General features: G+C 37.7%; 1 protein-coding gene across 1 annotated transcript in view; it reads right to left on the bottom strand.

Moving 5' to 3' along the window:
* Positions 1–823: 823 nt before the first annotated feature.
* Chrm2 (cholinergic receptor muscarinic 2) overlaps positions 824–23,130 on the bottom strand; it is a 132,768-nt gene continuing 110,461 nt past the window's right edge. The window contains exon 3 of the mRNA XM_028768452.1: positions 824–2,425. Coding sequence (XP_028624285.1) covers positions 985–2,385 — 1,401 coding nt within the window. The 5' untranslated portion in view covers positions 2,386–2,425 and the 3' untranslated portion in view covers positions 824–984. The remainder of the gene's footprint in view (positions 2,426–23,130) is intronic.

Genomic DNA, 23,130 nt, shown 5'->3' with positions numbered 1-23,130 from the left:
CTCAAACTTTATCTGGCCTCAGTGAACTTTCTCCAACTAGACTGACCATTTTCTAATGTGATTAAAAAAGTAAGTTTAAATGACTTTGGTTTTTCAAGTGTATTTCTGTCTTAGGCAGACTACATTGTTAAAATGGGCTAGTTGAGAAGAAAATCAGATGGGTAAAAATTTTCCACACGAAGGAACTCAGGTGAATGGAATCCTTACAGGTTTGTACACCATCAAAGAATGCAATGACACAGTGGGGAGCGGCAGTGTCCATTTTCATGTGTGACTCTGGCCAGATTTAGAAGTCCTGCAGATACTATCCATATACAATATAAAACCAGGAACTACAAAAATAGTAGAAAAAAATAGTATGGCCTAGTTGGGCTTTTGTTGTTTTGCTTTCTTGCTTTCTGTGATGGGAAAGAGGAAGAGAGAAGAAATAAGCAGTGATTCTGTTAAAATCCTTCATATCAGAGCATAGCATAACCGAGAATATGTTCAGTGCTCTGCAGACCACCTCCGCATCCTGTTTGATTTTCTTTCTTTCTTCTTATCTCTCTTTGTATAGTGCCTGCTTCTTTATGTTTAGGTCTCTGTGTTAGCATGTGATGTGCCATTTCTTTCTCATCACCTCATGGGCTGGGGATGGGGGTAACAACAGAAAGAAACAATAAACTAATACATTTATTCTTCTTGTGTAGAGACATCAAATTGTAGATTCTGAAGCCCTTCTTCAAGAAAGCAGGAGACAGTAGAGATTGCTGCTTAGATCTGCAATTTCAGCGTGTCTCTTAACTGACAGGGTTTATAAGGTGAAGGCTATTATTTATTTTTTCAAGCTGGAGCATGGGCACATGAGAGTGTCTCTAAAACTCCTTAATTGCACGTTGTAGTAAGATTGTAAAGTGCAAGGGCAGATCACTATAAACACAGCTTTCTTGTCCCTGTCCATCCCTAAGACATACTTGACTGCATTTCTTCTTTTGTAAAGGTCTTTTACCTTGTAGCGCCTATGTTCTTGTAATGACACATAAGGAGGTGTTTAAAAGTCTTTTTGAAGGTGGCATTGCAAAGTGCATAGCAGGCAGGATTGATGGTGCTATTGATGTAACAGAGCCAGTAGCCAATTGTCCACACTGTATTGGGGATGCAGGGTGTACAGAAGGTATTGATGAGCACCATGACATTGTATGGAGCCCACGTGATGATGAAAGCCAACAGGATCGCCAAGATTGTCTTGGTCACTTTCTTTTCCCGGGATGGAGGAGGCTTCTTTTTGGCAGGCTGCTTGGTCATCTTCACAATTTTGCGGGCTACAATGTTCTGCTTTTCATCCCCATTCTGACCTGACGACCCAACTAGTTCTACAGTGGTACTCGTTGGGATGCATGCATCTCCCTTTTGAGTCTTGGTGACAATTTTAATGCATGTTTGCTTAGAGTTGTCATCTTTGGAGTGGCCCAAGGAAGTGGAAACTGTGTTTTCATCCTGGGTTATCTCATCATCTCTCATATTGGAGGCCACAGCACTAACTGACGTGGAATCATTAGAGCTTTCTTTCTCCTCCCCCTGAACGCAGTTTTCAGTCACGCCATCCCGCGGAGCCTTGCCATTCTGGATCTTGTTGTGCTCCAGGCCACCATCACCACCAGGCATGTTGTTGTTGTTTGGCTTTACAATTCTTCCTTGCACCAGACTCGGAGACACCGGGTCTTGATTGGCCACGGGTTCCTTCTTTTCCTTCTTTATTCTACTCTTGCTCGCCCGGGATATGTGCCAATAGAGCACAGTCATGATGATGACAGGCAGATAGAAAGCTGCAATGGCAGTGCCAAAGGTGACGGCAGCATTGGAAAAGAACTGAATGTAGCAGTCTCCATCCTTCACAGTCCTCACCCCGACGATAAACTGCCAGAAGAGAATGGCTGGGGCCCAGAGGATGAAGGAAAGGACCCATGCAGCCGCAATCATCATGCCTGCCATTTTTGTGGTCCGCTTAACTGGGTAGGTCAGAGGTTTTGTGACACAGAAGTATCTATCAAAGCTGATGATGAGGAGATTCATAACGGAGGCATTGCTGACAACATAGTCCAAAGCTAGCCAAAGGTCACATACTACAGGTCCCAAAGGCCAGTAGCCGATCACAGTGTAGAGGGTATACAAGTTCATGGAGAAAACACCTATGATGAGGTCAGCACAGGCCAGGCTGAACAAGAAGTAATTGTTGACAGTCTGAAGGTGGCGGTTGACTTTAATGGAAACCATGACCAGAATGTTCCCAATGATAGTCACCAGACTGAGGGATCCAGCCACAAGGACAATAAATACCACTTCAAATGTCTTGTAAGGACTGGTAATAGCCAAGCCATTGTTCGAGGAGTTAGTTGAGTTATTCATTTTGTGTTCAGTAGTCAAGCGGCCAAAGAAACATTTAAACCTGCAGGGAAATAAAATGAAGTTAATGAATGTAGTATAAATATTGTTTCAAAACATATCGGATTTCTTCCTTTTGAGAAACTTCCCAGTCCTGAATATATACTGTATCCTGTCTGACCACCGAAGAGACAAAGATTATAGATAAAAGATTGAAATGGTTCTTAATGGCTGATGATGAATTCATGATTCAATAACAGAATTAGTATCTCCATATACAGACACAAGTGTCTCTTTATCTGTCTACTTGTTTATATCACTAGATCTTTATGAGTTGAAATGACTAAACCAAATATATAGCTAAAACTTTTTCAAAACAACCATAAACTTCTAGATTTGAAAAATTAAACCAGGGAGAAATGAAATATTAAAACAGAACACAAAATTGAATGTGTGACTTTTATAGTCAATAACACCTTTATGGCAGCTTGAGCCTTTTCCTTATTAATGAAGGTAATGATAAAAAAGACAATATACTAACCAATGCATCCAATCAAAGTAAATTTGGTTTCCTCAATTTTACTTTACAATTGAAGTCCATATTTACTTGACAGTAGAATTTATAAAATTCCATACCTTATAAAAGAACCATCATTTACTATTGATATGACAGATATGATTATATGAAAACAATATCCCAAATGTTTTTTTTTGTTTCATGCCACTATTAAATCTATTGTTTTACTCTTCTTTGACAAACCTTTTATTTTGCTGAAGAGGAAGCTATGGCCCAGAAAGTTCCAGAAAGTGATCGAGAATCACTTTTAAGTCAGTGAATAGGCAGGCTACTATTCTTTTCTTTCCTTTTCTTCTTTACAAATGGCATGAATTATTTTTCAATAAAAACCATAAAAGAATATGCAGCCTTAGGTCTCTCAGATGCACATTTCCTCAGTGAGTATTAAGGGTGATAGAAAGTTTATGCAATATATTATATCATCTCCCTTGCAGAAAGAAGAAAGCTGAGATAATAATAAGAGTTTAAGAAACTTATTGCTAGGACAGTGAATAAATAATTTATAACTAAACTCAGCACTTTACCACAGGCTTTTTGTTTTGTTTTAAGATAATCTCCATCTACCTCCCTTTTCCTTTGAAGGGTTGTACTTAATGAGAGACTCTGAGGAGCAAATATGTACAGGTTGCCTGTCAAGACAGATAGTTTACTGAACCTGGGATTCTTATCCACATTGAACACTGAAAGCTCTATGGGATGTGAGCTATAGTGACTATTGCAACTCAGGAATTTTCAGAGATACCCTACTAATCTGTGACAGTACTAGTGTGACAACAGGAAACATGCCAATTAGAAGCAAGTACAAGTAATTTGAAGCAGGGACATCCTTTCTTCCAACAGGATGCACACATTATGTGAGGGTTGTTCCCCTTATATGAGAGATAGTAGCTTGCTTCCACCAGCCTCTCCTCACTTCTTTTCTCCAAATTTCTGGGGTCATTAAAGCAATAAGATTAGATCACAGAGGAAGAAGATGCTTACAATGGGGATGGACTTCAAAGCACTCACGTTCATATGGTAAATGTGTGACGTGGTATGCTACACTTTAGTTTATAATAAGGTCCTAAAAGGTATTTTGGAAGCATGAGGACAAAACTTGTCTTCACCTAGTTTCTTTGTATACATAGCAGAGAGGAACATACATTGTTCTATGTTTTCTTCATAAAGTTTGAATACTTTATATAGTCTGTACAAGATTGGAAGGATGGAGTCAGGGAGAGGCACTGGCTTGAACTGGGTTTTAGAACTTGAGGCCAACAACTATGCATCAGACAGAATAGTAGCTAACACACACATACACACACAGACACACACACAGACACACACAAACACACACAGACAGACACACATACATACACACAGACACACACACACACACACACACACATATAATTTGAACACTCAAGCCCCTAAATTTTCTAATCAATAGCTCACAAGGAAGAAATACAAATGGCCAGTAAGTATTTGGGAAGAAAATATTGAACATCTTTAGCCATCAGAGAAATGCAAATTAAAACTGGTTTGCGAGTCTATCCCACTCCATCCTTTAGCTATGTAGCTCTGGGTTTGCTGCTAAAATTCAATAAAATGTATCTTCCCTTTTTTTCAAACCATTTTTTTCTTTTAGGTTGTAGCAAGGATTAAAGATATATTATTTCCCTGAATGATAGTCTATAAAGGCTACGGAGGAAACATGTGCTATTAATATTGAAATCTGCAAAGCAGATGTAAATTGATCACCTCTCTTAACCTTTCATAATAGTTAACAGAGAAGAAGGTGTCAATGCACGTCTAAGCTATGTATGAGGGGGAAGATGTGGGATGAATAAAGTAATAAAAGTAATAAATTCTCATTGTCAATGATAGCAAATTGTCAACAATAGTGTTATCAAGAAAATCATCACAAGGACAGTCAGCATGTTGTGAGCGTAATTACTCTTCAGAGCAAGTCCTGGGGTGGCTGCTGTTTTTTGAAACACATTGATCGAAGGATCAAAGAGTAAAATTACTTGAGATTCACATCAGTGGTTTTCTGTGCAGACTCTGTTACAAATGAATAATTATCCTTTATTTAAAGATACCCCCATTAGCTGAAACCATGTGCAAACACCAATGACCTGTAAGAACAAGCCTGGTATTTAGATATCAAGTTGAGTCCTTGATGAATACAAAAGTATGCACATTCCATATGGACAAGGACTATATCTTTGAGGGGAGATGTCAATATTAAAGCTTGTAACCAGTAAGTGGTGTTCAAAACAGAAAAAAAAATGTGGGATTTATAGTTCTAAACATTTTTCTAAAACCAATCATCACAAAATGTGTGTGAGAGGGGCGTAGAGGGAAACAGAGGAACATCAATGCTAGAGTGCCTTCTTAGCATGTGAAAGACTCAAGTTTCCATCACAATGGCGTGTGCTCGCATGCGCACATTTGCGCGCGCCACACACACACACACACACACACACACACATGCATACTCAGAGGCATATGCACACACACTGAGATGCATATGCAGGCATGTGCACATATACACACGTACATACACAGGAACATGAACATTGCAAATACACGCACCTATAAACACACAGGTGCACACCCAGTGTATCACCAACAGCATTCACTCAGTGGCACTGCAGTTCTAAACATTGACACCAAGTTTTTTAATTGTTATGGAGAAAATTAAAATTCTGATATGTAATAGACAGGAATGTCTAATTAGAAAATACAGATGGGTTAATTAGAAAATAATCCTTGGGTGGGGCAGAACACCAGAGGTATATATGGAAGCACTTATAAAACTATGTCCAGAGTGGAATGTGATCAATGCGTGAGCAGTCTAAGCATTCCAAATTTTTACATGCTATTTCATATGATTCTTATGCCCCTACGATGTGTTATTCTCAATTTTCCATTTGTAAAGTTAACAGTGGTCAGTGGCTTTGAGAGGTCACACTGTACTGTATTCAGGCCTACCTGACATCTGTTATTTCACTATTTCTATGATGTCACCTTGGCATGGAAACTGCACACTAGCACGCGTTTTAGAAGCATAAAAAGAAAGTCAGGGAAACTTAATCTGTGGGCTATTGATAGAGAGAGGGTTAGTTTTCTGAACCCATAATAAATTATTCAGTCTCAAGTGATCAGTCCTAAACCCATATACATACAAGCAACACTAAAGGAATTTGGGAGAGAGATAAACAATAATAATTACAGAAGAAGGGGTCATGGATTTGAGAACAGGGTAGGAGAGTACAATTTAGTATATACGAGGTATAAATACCATAGTATGTTCTGAGATGTTTAAAAGTTTGTCTTAACAATATTATACATAACACTTTCAATGCAAAATTCCATTGTAGAAAATATGGAAAAAAGATAAAGTTGCCTTACAGGGCAATAGAAAAAGTATTAGAATGTCATGGAGACAGAGTTGCACCCACCAAGGGATTAGCAGATGATAATATGGAAAAGTTAGTTTTCTGTCTTAGGAATGAGATGCAATATTTTTTTTTACCTGTTATCATTGATTAAAATACAAATGAAGCTTATTCATTTTTGATGCTTTATATTATTGTTCAACAAATATGCTGTATGTTAATCTGATAAATGATATTAAAATGCAATTTTTACTTCATGACATGAACTGTAGTAGATAATCCAAAATCTGCTTTAGGTCTTTGCAATACTCATTTAATCCCACTAATTAATGAATATTATTGGTACTGATGTTAAGTACACTTTTTCTCACTAACACTGTTAGAGACCAAATAAGTTTTTTATTTTTTTTTAAAAAGGCAAAGGAGAGCTGAGGAGATATTTATTCCAAGAAGTGTTAGGGAGCAAGATCCTTGTTCTGTGAGAAACATTCTGTTTTGCACAGTTTGATACTGATGCAATCGTGGGTGACGTGGTTTGTTTCTCTCTTCTATGTTATTAACTTTTGGTCACACAGACGTGGAACACATTTCCACCTTTTCCCCTCCGATCTGATTTGCCTTTGAGCCAAGGCATTGTGAGTCAGAGTGGGTACCCGTCCTTCCATCCTTCCTCACCAGCTCCTGCATCTCACTGCAGCTGCAGTTGTGGTGGCAATGGCCCACTGGGAGGAATAAAGGCCCTGCTTCTTTTTGTGCCAAAATATCTTCTGAAGCCCTGGAATGAGCAGATCTTCAAATGGTGTCACAGTCTGTGTGGGTGGAAGTGAAGAATGAATGGAAACCCATAGAGAAATAGGGCATGTTCTCTTCCACAGGGGATTTCTAATCGAAGAGAGACAGAGGATCCGATGAAACTCACCTGCTACCTACGATGCTGGACAGATGTGGGGCTGAGTGCCAAGGCTAAGGCTTTCAGAGGAAGGTTGACCAACATAGAGCAAAATAAATATAGAAGTCTCCCTGGGACAGCTTCCCTAAATACGCTCTGATCATCCCTTTCCCTCTGTTTCCTTCCTTTCATTCACGATGCTCGACTCATCCTTGCAGGACTCCAGATATTGTGCCATCACCTTTTTCTCAGTGACGTACGCTTTTAGTGGTGGTAGGCCACTGCTCTTGGACTTTGAATTTGAGTATGTGAAGGTTTAGAAATCCTAAAAGAAGACACACACTCATTTACCCGCACAGACTTGATGTGTTATTTAAAAAAAAAAAGTGTGTCAAAAATATTCTCAAAGAAATATGAGTTTTTCTCATTTAGGAAACTGTAGCACAAAATGGTAGGCTTTGCTAGAAGTTCATTATGTAAAATTTTGAATTAAAAAAAAATTCCATGCCGAAAACATACATACTATAGTTTCAAGCTGTACCTTTAAGATCCATGGGTATTATTATAGAGATGTAAAAAACACAACAAACAATAAAAGACTACCACCACCACCAAAGCAGCCAATGACAGGAGAGCGAATGTAGCTGAAACTGCACTCTGATCCTCCAGTCAGTACACATAGAATTCATGAATTCTTTCAATGTGAAGAACATCAGGATTATGCACAAGCTTACTGCAGGGTAAACATGCTGGCTGTTTTGGCTGCCTGTCAAACATAATACTATTCTTAGTGTTTCTGGGACAAGCTTCCAGTCCATGTCAGCCACACTGTCGTTTACTTCTTCAAAACACAATGTAAACACCACTTACCCTAGAAAAGTGCCATGACTAACAGGGAAGGAGTGGTAGCCGTGATTTCACAAGGACCCGAGCTTTCCCACTGTATGCAGCTCACGTTCTAGTTATTCATACAGAGTGTTCTTCCTGCCACAGTGAAAAAGGGATCCGGACACACATAGACACACTAAAACCAGGGAATGCTCAGGCTTTTACATCGTCTGGTTTGCTTGTTTGTTTTGATTTTTTCCAGATAGGGTTTCTCGGTGTAACAGAGCTCTGGCTGTCATAGACTTCCTTTGTAGACCAGGCTGGTCTCAAACTCACAGAGATTCATCTGCCTCTCACTCCCAAGAGCTGTGATTAAAGGCATGCACCACGGTGCCCAGCTTGGCTTTTAAGCTTTTAAAGGCACATCTCTTGTGAGTAAGTAAGCACACTGGCTTCTGCACTGAATTCAACAGTACTCTGAAACACATGAAGGCTGTAGACTTAGGCTTTTTCTGTTTTGTCTCCTTTTCAAAAAACTGTAACTCCTTTATAGTAAAATGCATAGGCCTAGGGCTACAGCATGAAACATGTAGCACACTGTGAACACCGATCAAACATCCAATCAGAGGCAACCCTGTGACACAGAAGAGAAAATGGACCAACGGCCACAGAGCTGTGGGAAGTTGTCTGTAATTTCACAGCTGTATCTGTCTTTCTGTTTTAAGAAGCTGGAACTGTGTAGCTGACTTTTAAAATTTTGTTCTTCTGGTGTTCCTTCCCCCAACTCCTGAACTTGGCAGGCTGCTGGTTTAATAACACTAAATTAGTTAATTCATTGCTGTGAATTAAAAATGAGAATCAAATTTGCAGAGGAATTGATGCTTGCTATAACCCTGATAGAAAATTCTGGAATGAAAGCTATTGGTCTCAAGAAGTTGAGCAAAACCAAACAATGTCCCCTATAGGGAGAAATTTCCAGGATGTACATGCTTTCCACTGGGAGAGGAGATACAGCATGTGTCAACATGGCACTTTGGGTTGTAGCTCAAGGACACACCTTATGGGAGGCAAGAGGGAATTGCATTTATGAGTCGTGTGAGGTGTTTATGTTGCCCTTGTGAACCCTGGCAACTAGAATGAGAATAAATGGTATCAGAAGTTGTGCACAAAGTAAATAATTCACACCCAAGTGAAATTCCCTCTGAGCATAATGGAAAATTCAGGCAGCACAATTTGAAAATAACTGGGTAGAGATTAAGACACATAGTTTACTTAGGAATACATTTATTCTGCATCTGTCTCAGGGTACATGGCCCATGAAAGGGAAAGAAAACCTTACCTATCAATGTAACACATTGCTCTTTCTACAAAAAAAAAAGTGCTTTTTCTATGAAAAATGCAAATGAGTAGATTTTGTTTCATAGATATGGCTTTATGGTTACTATCATTTGAGGCACAGAAATGTACAGTGAATTGGCATCATCTCTCTTCTGTCTGTCTCTAGAATAGACATTACTCTGGCTGTGTGGAGCCCAGAGAAATGAATTCACCTCCAAAAGATCCAACTTTTGAGACTTCCCACTCTTCAATGACACAAATAACACCTGGCTTATAGCCTTATGATTCATACCAGAGTCAATGGAGCTATAAAAATAAAATAGTAATGAACTATACAAAGTGATGGGCAGTAACTATTTTTATTGTTTCTAATCCAAACACAAAATGATTGTTTCCCCAGAGCCTGATTGCAGCCTATTTCTAGAACTCGGCGAAATGACCATAGTGTTATCTCACTAAAACTTGAAGTCCAAGAGCATTGAGAAGATTAAAACTTTCACTAAATGATGGAATGGCAATTCAGATGAGGAGACATGAAAAGCTGTATGGAGTCAGCAAAGATTCTTGTCCCTAAAGCACTAATTTAGAGTCCCAATAGAAAGCAAGTTGGAAAGAAAGAATGAAGTTTATGTCCTAAACCAGAGCAATCTCCTAACAGCTTGAAATAAAACCATTTCTTGTTTACAACCTTGGGCAACCACAGCGTCATTAAAAGTGTATAATATAATATATCATCCTGTGGTGATCCCTTCCTTTCTTCTCTGACGTCCTTCCCTTTGCTTTTACCTTAGTTAAAAAAAAAATTAAATATATAAGTGTCCCTGACCCCCCTTTGCCTGTAGACTCTGTTGGTTTTGTTTTATCTGTTTTTGCAGTGCTAAGGATTGAAGACAGGGCCCTGTGCAAGCTAAGCAAGAGATCGACCATTGAGCTGAACCCCCAACCCTTTTGATTCCATTCTTTCCAAACACTCTTTGACGTCACGTTTTTCTGGAAATCCAAGCTTTGTATCATCAACACAGAACTGTAACCGACACCTTTCTCTAAGGGCAAGTTTGGTGTTGATTGAGCCCAGTGTGGAAAATATGATAGAAATGACACTTGTCTTCTTGAACTGCACCATCTGTGCTTGGAAATAGGCCAGACACAACTGGTTTGCTGTCCCCTTCTCCATGCCATGTAGTAAATTGTTGCAGAAATGTGAGCAGTTTATGAAAGGAATAATTGTACATGCCTTTGGTTTCACCATGCAGGAGGCAAAGGCAGGCAGATCTCTGTGATTTCAAAGCCAGCCTCATCAGCATAAGGAGTTACTGGCCATCCAAAGTTACATAACAAAACCGAACTGAGCAATTCACATATAGGCACTGAAGTGCCATTTCCATTCATTCATAAACAATGCATGACAAGGAAAGACCATCCGATATAGGATGGCAAATGGGTGGGAGCTAATGATCAAGACTGGTAGGAAGCAAGCTTTTAACTGCATCATTCTGTTGGCAGAACAGGTTGAGTATGATTTCTTGACTGAGATGAGACGGGAATATGCTTAGCTTGACTTAAAAAATAATACAGTATAAGTTTGCAATTACTTAATCTGTGGCATATCTCAAGATGTAGGAAATAAGCTAGGAGACTTTGCCCCTGAATCTTCAGCCAAACACTGTGTAAATGCATACATGATGTGCTCTCATGTTGGATATTCTCTGAGTTGGAGAAGATCCTATGTCTTATGAGAGGAAAGCAAAGCAAGTTTTCTGTTCTTATAAAGGCTCTAGGATAGGAAATCCTCCCAGGAAGGATTGATACAATATGACAGCATGCCACAGAAAGGGAACTTTCAGGCCACACAGCTGGCCTTCTATAAGCAATGCCCAAACATGAAGAACACCATGGATTTAGTGTACCTTTACTTTTGAGGGAGACAAGAGCAAAGGTTCTATTTATTCGGCTATGGGAGGTGCCAGAAAAGGTTGACTTCTCACTTTGTTGGGGTGACACAACTCTTCTTCCTGTAACTTCTATTTATGGATGGCTGTGATGTGTTTGTGGGTGTGGTACTTAAAGCTTTAGCTTAGCAAAACCTAAAAAAGAAGCCTATCTCTTTCCTTTGCTGGGCATGTGATCTGTTGAAACATTTTTTCTTATGTAATTGATCTAATAGATATATAGAAAATAAATGTACCCTTCACAATTCTTCACAGGATATAATGCAGTAGGCTCCATGTAGGTACTCATTAAGTAGTCACTATGATTGAATTGATTATCATTTAACAGGTGGTTCTAATAAACAAATATAGCACAACAAAAAGAAGTAACATAAAAGAATGAAGAACACGTTTTGCATTGTTCCTCAAACACAAGAAAACAATTTGAATAATTTTTTCATGAGTAAAATTGATTTCTTATTCTCTCATTTGCTTCATTCAACATTGGACTAAAAAAAAAAAAATCCCATTTCCATGTCAAGCATCTAGATTCCTATGCTGGTATCATCAATATAAAAATGTAAATATTGGTAACTAATGTCTTCTTAAGCAAGATGTCTGGAGGCTATGACAGTGAACCTCTTTTAAAAATTTTACCTGTAGATCCAAGAAAGATCATTTGATGATCTTAAGCTTACATCTTATTTCAAAAGTTATTCTTTCTGATGGTGTAAGAAATAAAATTTAGAACCTTACAGATTAGATTGAACCAAAATACTGAAAGTGTGCTTTGGCCACATCACCAAGGACGAATGGCTCTACCTCCACCAGCAGTTATCAACTAACCATTAAGAAATTATTAAAATTCTGATGCTCAGAGCATAATTTATAAATAAGGATAAATTAATTCAGAAATCACGTTTAACAGCCATTGGAGGTGCTATTTTCAATGAAAGAACTTTTCAAAAAATCATTTCATTTATTAGTTTTACTAACTGAAAGAAAATACCCTGTATCAAAAGAAATAAAGAACATCTGGACCAACGATAGCAGTTTTGGAGGGGTAGGACAGCCTTAGGACTTCTCTTTCTCATGTTTCTGTAGACTGTCCAATTGGATAAAAACACAAGTGTTTGGTTTCAACATCTCTTCATTGTCTGCCCTATCTATAGCTTATGTGGATTGTATGAAGTGCCACTGACTGTTTAAAGCCACTCCATAGACACCTTTGCCAGATCCCTGAGGCCATGTTATTCTTCCAGCACCATTATAAGAAACTTAACTTTGTTTATGATATAATGCTTTCAGTGCATTAAATGGAAGTATTCTAAGTACAAGAAACAGAGCCTATTGATTCTAAACCCCAGAAATTGTAGCTAGATTGCAGCTGAGTTCCAATAGCAAGAGAAGGGATACAGATCCAGCACCACTAGCTGTTTTGGACTGAGGATTCCCACCATCAGCAACTGCACTGTGCCAAAGACAGCATCTATCTTAACCTTGGTCTGTTTGCATGCATGAGTCATAAATGGCCAGTAAAATGGGAATATTCACCCAAGGTGCTCTCAGGATAGATTCAATGGTGGATCATCTCTTTTTTATCACATTGAGAATTGCATAGGCGTATAGATTGAAATCTGATTACACACAATTTATTTTTCTTATCCTCCCAGTCTTACTGAATACATATACTCTCCTTCTTTCCTTCCTTCCTTCCTTCCCTCCTTCCTTCCTTCTTTTCTTCTCTCCTTTCCTTTCTTTTTTATCCACTCATTTATTTATAAATCACTTGATTCTTTTAATGCTGCCTATATGTGCAAGGATATGTGGGGCCATCAACCAAAGCTTGGGAAACCTACCAGTGGTCCACAGCCCAAAAGAAGAATCATTTTCCCCTCCCCTACCCCCTGAGTTCTTTCCCTGTTTTGCTGAATTTGGGTTGGCTTGGTTTTGCACAAAGGTAGACCATGCCTTAGCTGCTGTTCTTTATGTTGAAACCTCCCTGGCTCTGTTCTGCATTTAGGGACATAACTTGTGAGCAGCTTGCCTCTGGCTTTCCCCTTGTTGGGTTGGATTCAAAGCCCATTGTAAAGCCACGAGTTGACAATTTGACCTGCTTTACTGAGTATTTCTCTTTTTATTCTTTTTTGTATCATCAGTTAAAAAAAAGTGCACACTAGGCTGAGCTCTTTAAACAAGACCTAAACTAGCAAGTAACACGGAGTGGTCCCTAGCTAAGTAACTAGCTAGATTATAGAAATACCTCCCTAACAGACACAGTGTGAGAGAGGGATAGTGAGATCTGTCCCAAAGCTTGTCACAGTATCCATTATACCCTAACATTTCCAAACCATACATGAAATTAAAGATTTGAGAGTCACTGAAGTAGCTGGCTCTTTTATTCATTCTATGAACTGCATACACCTTCTGGCAATCAAACCCTGAAGCAGTTACTTTATAAGATTCGGTGAATCTATAGAACCCAAACAATATTTTTATGTGCTGAGGTTAAATGATGTGGAAAATTATGAATTGTTCTCAGTAAAGTACAGATATGTAAGTCTGAGAATAAAAAACAAATCATCAAATGTGTCTCTGATTATCTAGATTAAGGTGTGTGAGACTGGGATGAATAAAACGATTTAAAATGACTTGACATACTACTGTTTTATTTTCAAGTTTAAAGCAAAAACCAAAAAGAAATTTGAAGTAAGTTAAGTGAAACCTTTAGAAATCTTTGATTCAGGGATGGGGATTTAGACGAGGGTGGTACACTACTTGTCTAGTTTTTGCAAGGCCTGAAATTAATTCAATAAGTAAATGTATTAAATCACATAAAACTTTGGGTTTTGGTGCTTTTTTTTGTTTGGTTGCTTTTGGGTTTTTTTTGTTTTTTTTTGTTTTTGTTTTTCAAGACAAGTTTTTTCTGTATGGCCCTGGCTGTCCTGGAACTCACTCTGTAGACCAGGCTGGCCTCAAACTCAGAAATCTGCCTGCCTCTGCCTCCCAAGTGCTGGGATTAAAGGCGTGTGCCACCACTGCTTGGTGGTTTCGGTGCTTTTTAAAACATAAAGATAGATTATGAAAAATCTGAAAATCTGGAGTGAAACTGTAGAGTTAATAACACTGGTTGTAACACTGGTTCGACCAGACCTTCCAGGGACCAAAGAGAATGGAATTTGCAGGAAGCCTGGATCTAAACTCACAATGGAAGGGAAGGGGCTAGGATAAGAATGGATACCACAGGATTTAGGTGTCTAGGAACAAGAGGTGGAAGAAGACTGCACCCCCCACCCCACTCCCGCTCCATGGGCTGTTGCTAGGATGTGGAACCTACAGTAGGCAGAGAACTAAGGAAAAAAGGGAACTTGGGTTCTCCATGGTAGGGAAGGCTACTTAAAGTCAGATGTGCCATTTACAAAATGGGTAACAAGGCCTATCTCATCAGCAGGGTCTTGTGTAGATTTTAATTCTTATTAATGTGTCTTCTTTGCATAGCCCAGTGCTTCTCTGGTTCAAGCCATGTCCTGACCGGACCCTACTAACTCTGACTTGATGGAAAGCTACAGTGATACTCCTGCAATCCCAAACTGATACCTGGGCCCGCTCAGAAATTATAGCCTGAACTTCTTTTCGGCCAAGTCTTCTCGTTGTTTAAAGTCATTAGTCTTTTACGGATTCCAAGATAATCCTATGAATAGTGGCTACTGGGGTGTTCAAACTCCAGTCCATGCCAAAACCCTTAGAGACTCAAGGCTTAGAAATTGGCAATGGTTGACTATGAAAAATTATTTCTTAATTTTCAACATTGCAACTCTGCTGTGGGTCTGTTTGAAATGTTTTGATCATTTTCTCTTGTTTAGATAGTTTATTATCAATTTTCTTAAACTGGTAAATTTCATAACTCAGGTCTATTAATTTCATTTAATAAAAGATTTAATTAAGTCAAAAATCTCTTATATTGAGGTTATCCCTGTTTATCACCCAAGTCTGTGCAAGCATGAAGTTGGCTAGTTATTGCTTCCTCTATTAACTATAAACAGATTCCTTCTTGTCTGATCACAGCAAAGCCTGTATTGGGTTGTCAGAATACACTTTTTTTTTTTTTTTGGTTGTTGGCTGTATGTCTTACATACAACCGACTAATTGCTTCTGTTTGACCACCAATACATTCTTAAAGAATGTTAAATCCTTCGCAGTGTTTTTAAGGATGGCAAATATTTTCCATGTTTGGGCTATACAATGAAAAGGAAATAAACACACAAAGGGGAGGAATATAGGTGTTCAACCCTGTTCAGAGGCCAATTTAATGACTAGATTAAATAAACATACGCTGTAAAATAAGACTCAGTCTCAAATGACAGGATTATTGACTGGAGGATTTTCCTTTAATTTTAGGGCTTGTTACTGCTGGATAAAGCAGTAGGAAGAGATCCGGGCACATCGCGGCTGCCTTTCACTGTGTGTGAACCATTCACTTGTCTGTCTTAACTAACCTGTAGCTAGATCTCCTCCTGCAATGCTGTGTGTGTGTGTGTGTGTGAATATGTGTGTGTCCCTGTGTATGTGTGTAAATATGTTTGTATATCTGCATGTGTATGTTCATTGGTGTGCATGTGTGCGTGTGCATGTCTTTGTATGTATGTGTGCAATGTGTGTCTGTCTATATGTGTGTGAGTGTGTGTCTGTGTTTGTATATCTCTGTGCATATTTATGTATAGTCATGTTTTCTTCTTTTAATTTAAGACTCTAGAGACAATGATCTAAGAGAGATTTTTTTTAAAACCTCTCATAAAAATAAGACAGGTTTATTTTATTTATAAAAATAAATAAAATGCTTAGTTATGCAAGATGGTGTCTTCTTCAAGAACTCAAGGAGATTTACAGTAGATCCACTATCCTCCCACACTGCCTCTTCATTCTCACACAGATCTATTTGTTTTTAAACAGTAGTGTTGGTTTAAAATTCGAGGAAAGTGCAGGTGTCTGCGATGGTAAACTGCTGGCGTCCTCACATCTCAGATGTGATTTAGCCTCCTGGCTTTTGATTTCTGTTCTCCATAGCAGTGAGAGCTTTTGACTCTAGCACAGCTTTAGGCTCTGAAAGTTCTTAGGCTACACTTTATCTCAGTTCTAGCCTCTATCTGGTGCTGACAGATGGTAAGAGTGGCATTCCTTACATTTTCCTGAGATACAAATTTTCCAAAATAGCAGAACTTGTAACCTGGTTGTCCACAATGAGAGCACTTCCCTGACCCTTCAATCCAAGTGCTTTGGTGCCTGCCCGGAAGAAGGGCCTCATTCTGTGCAAGTAAGTTTTCTTTGTCTGGGTGCCTTCCACCCCCCAACCCCCAGTATCCTGGTACCTCTCAGCTTTCTTCTGTGACCCTTCATCCATGCAAGCTTGAAAATTAGATTCAAATTGCTATCTGTATCTTCATTTCACTCTCAAAATTGAAAACGTGTAAGCATGAACTAATTCTACCAACTGTGCTGTTTATTTACCTACCAACTCATTAAAATGTGGCTTCAGCGCAGAAGAAGGGGATCATATATTTGAGAAGGAAGGCAATTTCGTTGGCAAGCTCATTTGTGTATTCTTTGGAATGTCACAGCAAAGGCTTGTCCTTGGGGTAAGGGTGTTCTCTCATCCTGCTCTCTCTGCTGTCTGCCGCTGCAATTAACTGACACCTCTGCACCAATGACTTCATCCTGAACTTATTTAGTGGACAGGCTCAAAATAGACATCCAATGACTTACAGCCTCTATTACGGAATCGTGATAATCATGGCCGGAGCAGCTTTGCAAGTAGAGAGTGGAATAGAGGGAAATCTCCTGGAGAGAATGAGCGGAGGGATAGCAACATTTGCCAAGTGCAGGCAAGGCTGTACGGACAATTCCGTGGAAGTCTGAAATCTAAACAAAATTCCGAAGAATTTTGGAATGTGTTTTGTGTTTTGTGTTGTAGAACAGAATTCAGTGCCAAAGTTTATCCGAATTCAGTCTCAACTAAAGGAAAGCAAGCAGACAAAGAAACAGAAATAGGTGTGTTTTTATTTTTAAAAATAAAATGTGAAGATTTGTTTATGATAGGACTTTTCTTTGCTTTTGGGTACTAATAATGACTGTGGATTCCATTGTCTGATTTTCAGATTATAACACTGAAGAAACCAAAAGGAAAAGAAACCCATTTAGAATCACTAATAGCTGACCCACAAGAACTACCCACTTAGCATGAGTACGTAATAGATCATTCGCTTCTGGTTAAGTTCTGGGGAACACCCACAAACTGTTGGTTCATTTGCTGCTGTCAATAGAAGCACAGTTGAAAGCAATGGTGACTTTTGAGACTTGCTGGAGTCCTTATCTTCCTACACATATCTCAGTGCGGAATGTGCTCACTCACATGCATACGTAATACGTGAGAGCTGTAACTTGAGGAACACACCAATGCACTGTTTCATTGGTGCAAAGCTAGTAACTGAAATATCCAGTCAGATGCACAGGGGCATGGATGTATTGAGTGGCTGGTGAGGGCTTACACAGTTTAAGAACAGAAGTTGTCATTTCTGGAGACAGAATTCTCAGCTAATTAGAAATATAAAATAGCACCAGAAACCTGTATTTTCATATATGCTTTCTCAGTTTTCCATACTGGCTCATTGTTAGAAGATATGAACAAGAGAGAAAAACACATTTGCAGTCTGACTTAGTCTGCAGGTCTGCACTTCAGGAGCTTTGGCTTTTATTGATTTACAAAATTTTTAAAATATTTTTCTAGGTCATATTTGCTACTATGTCATTCTACCGGATACATAGAATTGAGTTAAAGGGCACAGTAAAATTCCAGTAAATAATCTATTTGGAACATTTTGATGATTATTTTTTAACTCATAGAAGCAATAGGTGGTGCATGAAACATTGTTGTACCAGATTTTAACCTCCTAGATCTCTGACTGTTAATATGACTTTCTGGAAGGTGAGTTATTAGCCAGTTTGTAAAGGCACTTGTTGACGAATTCTTAGTTCATAGCTGGGAAATAGAAATTAGAATCATCATATCAAACTACTTCACAAATCATACATAAAATGTTCTAACATTCTACAGGTTTGAAGTTTTAATTGCATGTTATTAGTTTTCCAAGGTTTTTTATTTTTATGTATTGATATTTTAAAAATCTGCCTTTTGTTTTGACAATGATCCATTGGAGCACATATCATATTTTTATTTAACTTTGCCATATCATCAAAACGACTTTCTGTGTGCCGAAAATATTAACTATTTAATAGTAATTGATTTCTACTACTTCATATTCAAAACTAATTTATATGGGCTACATAGAATAAATTATGAAATCTCCAGTAGTGATTTTCCAAATAGTTTAAAATTTGCCCTAGAAGTGTTTATTGAATAATTCACACTTTCTCCAAAAGTTTCAAAACCTTCTCTGTCACCCACTTAACATTTCCATATATATTTGGCTCTAACTGCACCTTCCTCCATAGTCTATTGCTTTGTGCACCAATAACACTATTTTTCCTACTGTAATGTTAACATATGCTTAAAAGGTCTACTCATAAGCTTCATTCACTGATGCTCTCTGTGTTATTATCTTAATTATATTTGCAATTTAGTTTTACATAACTTTGCTATAAATTCTAAATATTCATCCTTATGAATTTCTATTATATTGTTTTATTTCAGATGGTAATTATAGTAGCTTTGCCCATTCATGGTAAGGAATATTCTCCACTCATGCAATGTTTTTCTCTAGTGTTTTGTGCTATTTATTTTATATAAAAATAAATATTATATAAGTATATATGTAATTATGTATTATATTATGTATTTATATTAAAATATTATGTATGTCTTATAGATAAATATATAAAATATTTATATATTTAATATAAAATAAATATATTTATATTAAAATATGTAATATATAATGTGTATATATTATATATATATTTTATATACATAATTTGTATATATGAATTTTTACTGATCTGTCTGTACATTTGTATTCATTTTGTCTTGCTGAGATCAGCTTTAGTTACACAGTGAGCTGAATCTTGTCACTGTTTCAAACTGCTGTGTACATGCATATATATTCATAGAGGCTGCAGAGGCTACCTCAATAAAATAAAATTAGCAATTTTACATAAACATTGAAGGTTTAGAGCATATTAACTAAAGAAAGCTATTGTTTTACATATGACCACTTTCATATATAAGTAATATATTAATTGAAAAATATACATATATACTGTCTAATAGAATTTATCCACAGACTTCTTACACCCGTAGAAAGATTTTTCAACACTTCTGCATCAATTCTCTGGAATTTTGTAATATAAAGCACACAGAGCATATATGTGCCTCTCTTATTAAAAATGACTCAATTTATATTCAACAGAGACCATCAAAGGTCTAATCCCATTTTTATCTCATAAAAACTACTTTATGATACTTCTGAATTTTAAAATGCCCCCCAAATATTCAGTACAGTTTATTTGATAATGTGTCATTCGTAAATTACCTAATGATTTTAACTATTACTTGGGTAAAAAATTTGCTAAATGTGTATGTTTGTTAAAAATTAGTTAAAAGGAGATGGGAAAAAGCTGAAGTAGGAAAGTTGTCACCTAAATGTGTGGACCTGAGTTCAAATCCCCAGTTTGTGTTAAAGGTTCGTAAAGGAGCACTCATCTGCAATCTCCATTCTCCTATGGAAAGACGAGAGGCAGAAACATGAGCATCTCTTGAAGGATGCAGGCATATGCAGAGGTTAACATTATCCATGTTTGCACTACATGCATATAATACACACACACACACAAACACCACACTTATAATTAAGGAACTTATCATTTAAAATTTGAATAACCAAATAACTAAGTCCGTATAAAGTAAAGAATCAACGTGGCTGATTTTTATCAATGAGAGAAAAATCCCAACTAGAAAAAAATAGTGATTATATTTCAGTACAAGAAAAACTCAAAAAAATTGCATTCTATATGGGATAGCTACTAAACGTCAGTAAGCAGGGATACAAAGCACCTGTTCAACTCTTAAATCATCCAGATGTCTGAGTTCTGACACTGATTATAAAAGAAATGACAGCTGTAGAACATCCCCTGATTTTTTTTCTGAAGCTTGTCTTTTGGTGATGTGAGGTCAGAATCAAGGGAGCAGGAACACTCAAAAAGCTGGAGATAGCATGTGTCAAGACATGGTCTTGATTTCACCTTCGTAATTAATCCCCTGTATTGATCACTGGCTGGTAAGTCACCTTACACATGTTTATATACATGATCGAATAATGAGCAATTTGACTGGCATTGGATCCTTGAGAGTTTTCTTTCTTGAATTAACAAGTAAGGTGTAGATAAAGTACTTCTCCCATCTTAGTTTCTCCTTCCTTTTAGGGTTGAGTTTAAAATTTTGAAATTAGTTCCTTATTATGTTTCCAAGATGTAGACTTTGAAGCTTTTCTTGATTGAAGAAGTAGGCTCAAAAGCACACATTATTGGGCCTAGAAAGATGGCTCTATAGTTAAGAGCATCAACTGGACTTCCAGAGGCCCCAAGTTCAATTCCCAGCAACCACATGGTGGCTCACAACCATCTGTAATAGAATCTCATGCCTTCTTCTGGTGTGTCTGAAGACAGTGACAGTGTACTCACATACATAAAATAAATAAATAAATAAATAAATAAATAAATAAATAAATAAATATTAAAAAACAAAACAAAAACAAAAAGCCAGACCCACAAAACTCCCAGAGACTAAACCACCAACCAATGAGTATACATGGGAGAATCCATGGCTCCAGCTAAATATATAGCAGAGGATTGCCTTATTGCTTATCACTGGATCCCTCGGTCCTGTGGAGGCTCAATGACCCAGGGTAGGGGAATCCAAGGTACTGAGGAAGAAGTGGATGGGCAGGTGGGGGAGCATCCTCATAGAGGCAGGGGAGGGAGGAAGGAATAGGGGGTTTATGGAGAGGAAACTGGGAAGGAGAATAACATTTGAAATGTCAATAAATAAAATAACCAATAGAAAAAGACAAAGAAAAAAAAGCACACATTATCTTTCAAGGTATTTGTGCCTTGATTGACTTATACCCCTCCACGGCCCTAAAGAGGGCTCACACTGAGAAGAACAATATTTTTCATTATCTAGAAATAATAGATGTGATGACAAGAGCTGTGCTATTCAGTTTATGTTGTAGAAAATGAGACGCACTGAGAAACTCACTTGGTGCCAAATACTAAGTAGTGGGGCTCAGACTTTAAGTGTAGGGATGCCATAGCAGTACTCCTGGTCCTGAGTTTGTGATGTCCTCACTCAAAGAGGTACATTCTGTGCCTGTTTGCTCTTTGGTTCACTCTTTCTTACCCTCTGTAAAGACAGTTATAAGTCAATTCTCTAAGTAAAAATCACTCAGCAACTGAGGATATTTTAAATCATTCATTTCTATCATGATTGTTGGCAATGATGCCTATCTTCCCGAGCCAACCTAACTAAAAGGACTTATCCAAGTGCGATCTTTGCTAATGCTGGGCATGGGTTTTCATGGATGCAGTTTTCATCTGTACTCAAGTTTAAGGAAATGAGATTTCTCTTAATTATGCATCTGAGCCTCATCCAATCAGGGGAAGCCTTAAAAGCAAACACTGAGGCCTCCTTGTTAGTCACAGTAACTATGTTCTATAAAATTAACAAGAACTCAGAATCATTTCTGCCAGCAAGAATACAAGCTAATGTTCAGAAAAAAATTGAAATTAAAAAGCATTACAACAACAACAATAAAAACAAAACGATGACAACAAGATGAAAGAATTTTGATGAATTAAGTGATGGGATTGAGGTAGTGTGCGGAAACTTCCCCTAAGACACAGAACAAGTGTGATTTAGAATAACAGGTAAGTATTGCTGTGCAGCTTGACTGTCGTCTGGGGTGGGCTATTTAAGATAAAGTTAATTGTCCTTTAAAAATCATAAAGGTATCAGAGTGCAATTTAACCTGACATATCTATCTTTCTAGAGGGTTCTTATGACTTCTGAATTAGGTAATATTGTATCAGTAAATTCTATTAAGCTACTCACCGAACAACTCTGAGCCTTTACTAAATTTTCAGTTTTGGGATTCTAAAGTATGTTACTGAACATGTAAAGTCCAGGCTGCACTCTTGTTATTAAAACCTGATAGAAAAAGAGACATAGACATGTGTGGATACAGTAGAAATAAACATCATATTGTCCAGACAGGAATATTCAGCATAATCCACACAATGGCTGAACCTGCACTGTAGCTGTTGGGGAAGAATCTTTTGGGGTGCAAGTTAGAAATTGAACCTGAAGTGTATGCTTACTGGTGCTCATGAAGACAAAGTTTTACTTTTCCAGGGTTAAAAATGACACATATGTCATCAAGGCCAGAGAAGGAGAAATCCCATGTGTCTCTGAGAAACACAGCCTAGGAAAAGGTCTACAGACAGAAATAAGTGCCGGTAGGGACATTTTCTTCCTGATTCTAATGAAGAAACAGGAAATGGTAAGATGGTTTGCTTACAGGACACAGGATGCTTACTCAGATTCCTTACACGGAATCATCAAAATTGATTATGTATAAGATTCTATCAGATACATATGGAAACAAATTTCTATCAGTAAGAAAATTATAAAAGACTGTTACTCTGTATGTCTCTGTATAATATGTACTATATTTGTCTGTCTAACTCCAAAAGGTAGCTGAAAATGTTAACTTGAGAGTGTGTGGTGACATGAATGAGTGTGTGTGGTGACATGAATGA

Source organism: Grammomys surdaster, unplaced genomic scaffold (genome assembly GCF_004785775.1).
Source record: "Grammomys surdaster isolate TR1022 unplaced genomic scaffold, NIH_TR_1.0 186, whole genome shotgun sequence".
Lineage (NCBI taxonomy): Eukaryota > Metazoa > Chordata > Mammalia > Rodentia > Muridae > Grammomys > Grammomys surdaster.
The sequence above is the reverse complement of the archived record's forward strand: the minus strand, read 5'-3'. Positions and strand labels throughout refer to the sequence as shown.